This window comes from Myotis brandtii, unplaced genomic scaffold, assembly GCF_000412655.1.
Source record: "Myotis brandtii unplaced genomic scaffold, ASM41265v1 scaffold535, whole genome shotgun sequence".
In the NCBI taxonomy this organism is placed as follows: domain Eukaryota; kingdom Metazoa; phylum Chordata; class Mammalia; order Chiroptera; family Vespertilionidae; genus Myotis; species Myotis brandtii.
The window spans coordinates 3,282,386-3,292,269 of record NW_005369964.1 but is presented as its reverse complement, the minus strand read 5'-3'; the positions used below and the strand labels follow the sequence as shown (position 1 = coordinate 3,292,269).

Sequence of the window (9,884 nt, the reverse complement as noted above, 5' to 3'; positions counted from 1 at the left end):
GGGGGCGGGGGGGCAGAGGGGGCAGTCAGCATTGCAGCCTGAGCCCAGGCCACATCCCTCTGACAGAGCACTCCCCTCTTCCTTGGTGTAGGCAGAGCTAATAATTAGCTGTCACGATTTAATAATAGAAAAAGATAATCCATGCCACAACACACATGGATTTAACCAATCTTAATTTGGAGGGAAAATAACAACTCGAAATATATCAAATGCAAGTTTTTCAAGACAACCTGCAAGTGAGTTTATCTCGAGTTTCCAGCACAAGCAAGTTATTTCGTCTCTGCTACCGGCCAAGCTAATTTTTTTTCCCCCCACGCTTATTTTATTTATTTTTAAAAGTCTGAAACGAAGTCTCAGAGCGGCATGAAAATCCTCCAGCTGATGAGGCGCCCTTTTTCCCCAGTGCATTTTGTCCTGCAATGGGTCACCGGGACTCCAAACCGAACCCCCTGTCCGCGCCCTGCCTGCTGCCTGCACCGCCCTCCGCCCAGGCCCACCCTGGCCTTCGGGGTTCCGGGTGAAGACTTGTGGGCGGGCGGGGAACTGCCTGCCACCTCCAGCCCAGGGGGACCTGCCACCTCCTGTCACCCGCTGCCTGTCTCCTGCCTGTCTCCAGAAACCTGACATTTGGGGTCTGGGGGGGAGGAGGAAGAGAAGGCAAAAGGCAAAGCTCTGAGTGACGGCTGATGGCTCATTCCTCCCGTTATAGCTTCGTTTGGTTGTGGAAGAGGGGAGAGCACGCAAGAACCCGTTACCTGTGATCAAGAGCCCCCCCCTCCCGGGGCTGTGAGGTGGGAATTCTAAGGAGGGATCGCGAGGACGTGGCTGACAGAGCCACGGTACACATTCAAGACGTCCACTGAGGAGAGCAAACACCTCGTGCACCAAGCAGGGTCCCCGCCCTCCCGAGCATGGCTTTTTCAAAGCCTCCCCTTTTCCGTCGTCTACCGCCAGCTGGACGTGTGCTTTAACTCGGCGTGTGCTGGGAAGTAGGTGCAGACGTGGAAACTGAGGCCCAGAAAAGTGACTTGACTTTCCTGGGTCCAGCCAATGCCCAAGCGAGCCCTGGCTCCTTCGACCCCCGAGACCCTCCCAGGGCGGCACACCATGAGCGCCTCACCCCAGGACAGCAGTGTGACCAGGATGGGGGCCGGCAGGGTGGGGACACACAGGACAGCACCACAGTGGTGCTGAAGTTGTTTCTGATGGCGGGCTTCTCAGAACCCCAGGAAACGATGGGGCGGGGCAAGGGGAGGGCGCTCACATGTGTAGCACATGTCACTTAAGAGTCCCCATTACTGTCAGGTATGTCCCCAGATGCGGGCACTGCAGCTTAGCGAGGCCGGCAGGCAGCCGGGTGGCACACATCTGGCCTGGGTGCTTTTCCAGGCAGCAGGCCACAAGCCCCACAGCCCCTTAAGCTCCTTTCTCCTCACCCCTCCTCGAAACGCCCACCCCAGACAGCGGCTCAGGGACCCCTGCTCCGTGCAAACCCTGGAACCTCCTGCTGGCCCCTCCCAGGGTCTCATCTCCCCTTGACGGATGCGCCCAGAGCTCCACTAGAAAGCTCAGAGAGGCAGGGAGAGGCCGCAGGAAGGGATCTTAAGAAAGGGAAGAACTCCTCCATCGGCTGGCGGGTACCAGCATCAGATGCCTTCCTCCGACTCGGACCTCTAAGCCAAGGTCCTCACCTGTGACCAGCTTCACCTCTCTGTCCCCAGATGGGACACAAACACCACGGGCCTCCTCACCCAGAGTGGACGCTCAGGGAGCAGGGCCTGGGCCTGTAGCTCCACACATCAAGGGCAGGGACTTAACCGCCCGCACTCTGGCCACGTTCCCCACGCGGGAGAGAGCAGCAGCCCTGACGGCCATCCTCCCACACGCTCCGGGCCCCTACCGGGGGGGGGGGGGGAAGGGCAGTAGGCGCTCAGTTGCTGAATGAATGAACGGATGGATGGATGTTTGAATGAATGAATGCCCTCAAGAGACAAAGCTTCAGAAACTTCCTCCTTCCATTCTCCTATTTCTCTACCATTAAAAAAATAATAATAATAAAAAGGAAGAGTAAGGAATCCTTTCCTACCCATCCCCAGAATTACTGTCCAAGAAAGGGTGATCCGAAGTCCCGCCCTGGTGCGATGACTGACAGAATCCCAACGTAGTTCTCACTGGGGATGCCCACAGGAGTGGAAGGGACCCCGAATAGTGACAAGCCAGCCCTGCCCATCCATTTCTGGATCGCAGCTTCCGGAAGCACCTGGCAGCACGGGGGACAACACGCAGAATGCCCCCCAGGAAAGTCACCACGCTCCTGGCCACCTCGAGCACCTCACCTCGGACACCAATCCAGAGGTGAGGCCCCAAGAATGAACAGCCACCGGAGAGGCCTGGGCGCGGCCAGCGGAGCCAGCAGCATGGGCAGCAGCTGGGCGGGGTTCCGGGAGCCCGCGGGGAGCAGCGCCTGTGGCTCCTGGCCCCCCTCTTAAAATCTAAAGGCTCAATTATCTCTGAGCAGCTTGCTTTACACATGAATTGACACATTTATTTTACAATAAATAACTGAAAGTTATCTGTGTTTCCTTTACTGTTAATCTACACAGAGAAATAATAAACAGGGCTTGTCGACAGAAATGCAACCGCTGCAGTCCTCAGAATTCAATTACGCTAAAATAATTAATGCTCCCACCATATTAAATTACTTTATACATTTGAGCCCCTGAAGTTTTCTTCTCTAATCTTCCCTTTTTATTAAATAATAATAATAAAAAAAAGAGAAGTTGGTGCCAAAGTAGGAAGGGAAAAGGGGGGACAAGAGAGAGAAGAGAGTGGCGGGCTGTCGAACGGACGGCCGTCTCCGGCTGGCAGGGCACGGAGACTGTTTTGTGCCCTTGATTAAAATACCACTTTAAATGCTCTGAACAGACACATCTCTTTAGCCTTCTAAGGGATTGTTTCACATGTTTCTTCAGGAATGGAGAAAGCCATTCGTCCTGTATCTGAACAGAAAAGGCCGCGAACACCTTTGGTCACATAAAGCAAAAACACTGGAGGCTGCTGCCGTATTACCACCTACAACCAAAGGGGGGGAGGGTGTAGGGGAGGGAGACACAGCGCCTTGGAGATCAGTGTGGCCTTTTATGAAATCACATTTAGTCGCTTTCTTAAACACACATACCCTCCATGGTCGGCAGCCTCTCCCTGGGAACCACCTGCCACCTGAAATGCGGACTCAGAGGGCTTCTGGGAAAAGCAGGAAGCCGGCCCCCGGCGGAGCCCCCCGGGGGTCGGTGGGCACCGATGCCAGGGGCTTGTACCGCTGGGGAGAACAATCTTCGCGCATCCGATTGAGAAAAGAAAGGGTGGGGACCTCAACGGCACAGACGAAGGGACCCAGCACTGTTCTCAGACTTAACACAGGAAGCACCACTCAGATCTGCACGGAACTCGAAAGCTAGGGTCTCCATGACCGCGGCCTGGGACATTTTCCTCAGCGCCCTTGGTGCCGTAGGAGTGTGGGAGCTCTCCTGCTGGGACACACACCCGAAGGCAAGGCCCACAGGCCAGTGTCCCCAGCGCAGACCGCCACAGTCTCCCTGCAAGAGAGATCTAGCTCACTGATCCCATTTTACAGATGAGCAAAGTAAGGCCCACAATCACATGGCTGCTTCAGAGAAGCTGGGCTTGCTGTATTACCGTACCCACTGCCTCCTGGTGGCGGGGGGGATCTCTGCACACACACACACCCATCTCACCTGTGGGCTTACCTGGCTCACCCTCCAAGGGCCACCAAAGCCTCAGTCCCTCCAACCTCCCCACTAGCTTCCATGACCAAATCACGGTGGAGACGGATCCGCACATTTTCCCAGCCGGCCACCCACACCTACTTGCACACCGCAGCACAGAGGGGACCGCCCCAAAGAAAAATTCCACTGGCAAAGCAGTCACGGAGCCGCTGCTCGTGTAATCCTCATGCAGGCTTGCCAGTGTCATCACTCCTGCTGACCGATGGGGAAACTGAGGCAGGGGCCCAGGAGCGACTTGTCCAAAGCCAACCATCAGGATTTGAACCCTCATCTGCACCCAATCTGATGCCATATGGCTGTGAGACAGGCTGCCGCTCTCGGGGACACGGGCTGGCCAGAGCCCTCCTTTGTCCCCGAGGTCTCCTGGGCTCCGAAGGATGAACCAGAGCAAGCACTCTGGTTTGCACAGAGCCTGGGTCCCATGGAAGAGGATCTGGCAGGCCATGGCCAGAGCCTGGAGAGAGGGACTCATGCAAAACCACATGATGAGCAGACTGACCGGAGACCACAAGCCCCATACCTGTTGTTCAGGCGGAAAGCTCAGTCGGCGGACCAAAGGGCACGCCCAACCTCCCCGAGGGGCACAGTGCTCCAGCAAGTGCCCACAAGCCCTTCCCAGACCTACCCACGGGGACAAAGCAGTGGCAGAAGGAGCCTCTTTGCACAAATGGGAAACGGAAGCCAGAGAGAGGGGGGGGAGAAAAGGAGCGACCCCATTCATAAGTGCCCTCCAGGGACCACCCCCATGCAGCCCCCCCAGCTCACAACAACCCTAAGGAAAGAGGAGTCGCAGGCTCCATTTCACAGATGCGGACACGAGTCAGGCCGAGTTGTGAAGCACAGATTCCAACCCAAGACTAGGATCTCCAAAGCCAGAGACGGAGCTATGAACCACCGCACCACCGTGAGGGCCAGCCAGACTTCCAGGCTCCCGTTCTGCACTCCTGGCCACCTGTACACGAGGCCATACCTGTGCCGCGCCCCCTTGTCCAAAGCAAAGCAACCATCAGCCGGCCGGGCCGCCCTGAACCCTGGGCCCGTCTCCTCCTGAGGGTCACCTGGACGGTGGGCCTTCGGAAAGGGCGAGCCCAGCGGGTGGCCCGGAGGCCATCCTGGGCAGCTCCCAGGCCATCCCGGCACCGACACCCGACACAGCCAGGGGTGAAGGTGGGCATGGGACACGGGGGGTGGCTGGTGCAGCGGCCGGGCGAGTGCGACGTGCCATACCTGCCATGTTCTCCTGCTTGGGGCAAATGCCTTTCGTGGGCGAGAGCAGGTGGTCGTCTTCATCGGGGGTGACTTGGATCCCGATCTCCACCGGCTCGGACACTTTCCTGAGCTCGGAGCGTGAGGAGGGCGGCGGGCTGCCCTTGTCCAGGCCTTTGTCATAGCAGGTACCCAGGCTGCCACCACACTGCTTCTTCTTGTGCTCTATAAAAACCAGGATGTCCCCCAGGGGGAAATTCATCTGACACTGTCCGCAGGTGAGCAGGTCAGGGTCGGGGCCACCCACCAACAGCCCCAGGCCGCTGGGCTCCTCTATGTCCAGACCCTCGTCTTCTTCAAGGATGGCAGCCTCCACATGGTCAGCCTCCGCTGCAGAGAGAAAGGAGAGGGGGGGCAGAGAAGACAGAGATGGGCTTAGGCAGTCACAAGCACCCAGCCTGCATTCCAACCCGTCCCCACCTGCAGGCAGGCCCCCTCCGCTGCGGGACGCCAGAGCTCGCCACGTCCTCCCCCGGACTCCCGGAGGCAGGGGTACACCACCCCGAAGGTGGGCGGCCGATGGGCAAACTGAGGATCCGGGAGCAACGGCATGGCTCCCTGAGCTGGTGGCTTAAGCAGGGCTGACCTTACTGCTTCCTGGTGGATTCTCTGCCAACCCCCACCCCCACCCCACAGCGTCCGAACACACATGCTGGTTTCACAAGCGATTCAGCCATCCCAGATGGGGCGCGTGTCCCTCGAAATTTGCAACATCTGAGAGTCACCCGGGGATCTTGGAAAACTTTCCACGCCCAGGCCAAGGACCCTGGGAGCCAAACACCCGGTGGTGGCTGTGGTTGAAGCTCCCAGGTGATGCCGATGGGCAGCCAAGGCTGAGAGCCAGGAGCCAGAGCCCTCTGGCCCGGCGGGGGCTCTCCCTGCCGCCCCCCTGGCCTCCATCTTTCATTCATGGCTTCCCCATTCATGCGAGTCCGACTTGCATTCCTCTACCTGAGACCTGGCTGCACACCAGACGAGAAAACAGAAACGCAGGCGGCCGTCAGAGGCCCAGGCCTGCTGAGAGAAAGGAGCCCGCGTGCCCAGCAACAAGTGAGTGTCGGTTCCAAGAGAAATATCAAAAGGAAGAGCGAGGCCGGGAAGGGAAGGGGCCCTACAGGGCGGCGGCCAGGGGGCAGCGGGCCGTCCCCGGCACCCGGCACGGGTCAGGCCATCGCTCGGTAGGTTTCCCAGCACTCGCCAGCTGCCCCTGTCCCATCCGTGTGCCTGTTGGTGTCACTCTCGCTCCCAGAAAAAGAAAAGGGGGGAAAATCCTTCAGGTTCCAGAGGCATTTCTGGGCAGATGACAAACCACACTTCCAATGGGTTTCGTACATTTTCCCATTTCTTGAGCAGCCGATACACTTCCGTATTTTTTTTGTGTGTAAGGGGCATAGGACACAAATATTTTGAAACCTCAGAAAGCGGCAACCCCCTCGGGGGGCACTGGGAGACTCGGCAGCAGAAAAGGTGTCATAAATCAGGGACGTGGACAGGGAGCTGCGCCCTCCCTCCGGGTCTGAGTGAATTCGAGGTGGAGATTTTTGAGAGCAAATGGCAGTGGTCGGGAAGATGGCACGAGTGTCGGGGTCCTCAGAGGTGGGACACCGCAGGGGGGGAGGGCAGGGACATGTTAAGCTGTGAGCCGTTTAGAAAGGATCGGGGAAACCACAGGAGCATGGAGGGAAGGAAGGGAAGGGAGAAAACACATTCCGTGGCTGTGAAGTTATTGGCGGGCCCGAGCCAAAGAACAGATAATTTCAGGGGAAAATCCTGTGGCATCTCTCATCCTATACATAAATCACTGCTCTGCGTTTTCTGAACACGGGCTTCTTTCGGGGCCTGTGCGCGTCCGCGTGCAGGACTGAGTCCACGGTCGTCGGAACACGGCACGGAACACGTATGAAACATGAGTGTGTGGGTCCTCGAGTAGGTCCCGCTGAGAAGGGAGGTGGGCGTCTGAGACCCTGCCTGGGGTTCTAGGAAAGCAGACTGAGCCTTCCATGAACTGAACGTAGACACGCATTCGAAACGTGGCCCCACAGAAACACCCCGCAGATGAGGAAATCCTAAACCTGCGCCTGCTTCCCTCCAACAGAAAGACCCTGGAAGGTACGAGAGGCACCTTTCACAACGCCCGCCCCAGAAACCATTCATTACGCTTTAAGAAGAAAAGGGAGGTGACTTGGAAAGGAGCTGGAAGACAATGCTACGTAATTAATTTACCAATTGGTTTTATGAAAAGATGCCTTGCTCCGGTGAAAATGGAATCGCCACCCTCCCACCCCAGGGGGGGGGGGGGGGGGGGGGGGGGGGGGGCTGGGTTCCCGTGAACCGTTGGTCAGGACGGAAAAAGGTAATTATTCGGAGCCTCTTTTCCCTTTAATGATCTAACATTGAGCAATACTGTTTGTATTGAAAAGCTCACACCTTTAATTACCAATTACATATACATAATTTCAGAGCCAAAGGAGAGGGCTGTGAAAACAGCTCTTTAGAAATAACCGGGCGGACTCTGCACCATGTCTAGAGAAGGACTCTAATACATGGGAGGAGGGTGTCAAAATATTGTTTTGTTCAAAGAGAGAGAGGCACAAAGGAAATGATCTGAAAGAGGAAAAAAAAAAAGGACAAAATGAAATTGAGAATGCCAATGAAACGGGTGAGTTCGTGGTGGGCAGGGTGGGCGGCCCCTGTCCCCTGGCGAGAGGAGGGCCTGCCCAGGCGGGCGGGCACGCCGGCCTGTCACTCAGGCCATGTGCTAACAGTGAGAGCAAGGACGAAGGAGGCCGGAGCGCGGTCCCCAGCATTGCCAGGGGGCCAGGCGGGGCCTCCTGCTGTCCGTGTCACCTCTGGTTTCCCTTCCTTGCTGTGTGCTTTGCTTTCATGAACTTTTTCAGCCTGGTCCCTGGCTCCCCTGTGCAGTTCTAGGAAGCACACCGCTCTCTCTGCTGGGGGGAGGGGGGGACTACGTAATTTCAAATCCTGTTGTAATTGGAAAGAAACACGGGCTCATTTAAAAATTAGTAAGGGTGCATGCGCTGTTTGCAAGCACGCCTCCCTCTCCCTCCCGTCTGTGCACCAGTTCTGTCTTCCTTGTCCTCCCCCCTCCCCGCTTTTTTTGGGGGTAACATCAGTAAGCCTTCCTGGACTGAGCGGTCTCTCTGCCTTCCCCTTCCTCCTGCGCCAGCCCCGCGAGCCCCAGTCACTGAGTCTGAAAGTCTCCCACTCCATTCGCTGTGCGGCAGTTCAAGGTTCCGCCTCCAGTCCCCTCACAGCCACAGACAGCCGGGCAGCCGGGCCCACTGGCGAGCCACAGACAGCTCTGAACCCCATGCCCATCTCCTGACCCAGGATCCAGCTCAGTGCCTCCAAGGGAGGCCAGGAGGCCAGAAAACACCCACCAGAAAGCCTCCCTCCCCCCACTTCCAGTGTTGAAAGAAAAACTCCAAGTGAAGAGGGCATTCACCCCACCTGACAATGGGGTTCCCTCTCCCCGCCTCCTGGGGCGTGGGGCGTGGGGCCTGCTGCAGGAGACACTTCCCAGGACCGTGGCAATGGCACCCCCAAACTGCTGAATGTTTGGGTCAGAGCGGGTAGACCAAGACGGCCTCCTAAGCCTTAAAACTTCACACCCAAGGCCTGGGAGACACCCCAACGTCAGCTGTGGTTTCATTTCCGCTGGCAGGCGGACACCAAGCTAGGTGTGCGGAGCGCATGTGTGCGTCCCTTCTCAGAGCTGCATCACTGATGGGAGAAATAAAAGGAGAGAGAGGCACCTGGCCAGGCTTAGAGAAGGGCCGAGTGGGGCCGCGCCCGGCCCCTCAGAACCCTGCTTCCTCTGTCCCCTGGGCGCCCAGCCGCACAGCTCGGCACCGCCTCAGAGAACCAGCCTGTGCCTGCCAGGCAGAGCGGTCCCAACTGCCACCCAGAGACGAGAAAGCACCAGGAAAGATAAAAGACACCGTCAAACCAAGGCAGCTTTTTGAATACCCGGGCCCTGCAGACCAGCCCCTGCCTTGCCGGGCCAACCTGGGCCCCCGTGAAAGCGGAGGTGTGCCCTCCGGGGGGCTGTGGGCTGTGCTGGGAAGCTCCCCGCGTCGGGCAGCCCTGGAAAACACTGCTGCTCTCGCTGTTGTGGGCCGAATAAGGTAGAGAGATTGCTACACTGTCTGATTCGTTAAGAGGAGAGAGGAATAGATGCCCAGGGCGCTGTCCCAAAGGCACACGTCGGCCTGGGGTGGGTCCCGAAAGGTTAAATCCTAAAGTGCACGGCCAAATAGTACATATTTACAGACACACACAAAGCACGTTCATCCTCTTTTACAACAAAACCGCATTTTATTTACAAGGCAGGGCCTCCTCCCAGCTGGTGAATGCATTTAGAGGCAATGAAGCCAGGATTCACAAATAATAATGGACATTAAGTGCACGGGGGAAGCACTTGATCCTAAGACAAACTCTCCCGCGCCTCAGCTGGGCTGCGAAGGAATTTGGGCAGCAGACCGAATGGAAAGATACGGTTAACTCGGGCTCAGCCAGGCCGCCTACAGGCCCCCAGCGGCTGCTCAGGCTTAGCCGGGCCTTACCTGGCCGGTGATCCCCCCCATGCAGGATCCCCTGGGCCCCGCCCACAGGGTGGGTCTCTAACAACTGCCCCTGCACCTGCCCTTCCGGGAATTCCAGCCGAGAGGGAGAGGCGGGCGCCTGCAGTCCCAGGAGCATCTCTGCACACGCAGCACTGGGCTGCGTGCCCCTCACCCTGCAGTGATTCAAACCCAACCCTCTGCCTTCCATGGCTAAGCCACAACCCGG

The 9,884-nt window shown here is 57.7% G+C and overlaps 1 protein-coding gene across 1 annotated transcript in view; it reads right to left on the bottom strand.

Moving 5' to 3' along the window:
* BCL11B (B-cell CLL/lymphoma 11B (zinc finger protein)) overlaps positions 1-9,884 on the bottom strand; it is a 92,572-nt gene that overhangs the window by 75,892 nt on the left and 6,796 nt on the right. Inside the window, exon 2 of the mRNA XM_005877899.1 lies at positions 5,034-5,402. Within this exon, the coding sequence (XP_005877961.1) occupies positions 5,034-5,402 (369 nt within the window). The remainder of the gene's footprint in view (positions 1-5,033; positions 5,403-9,884) is intronic.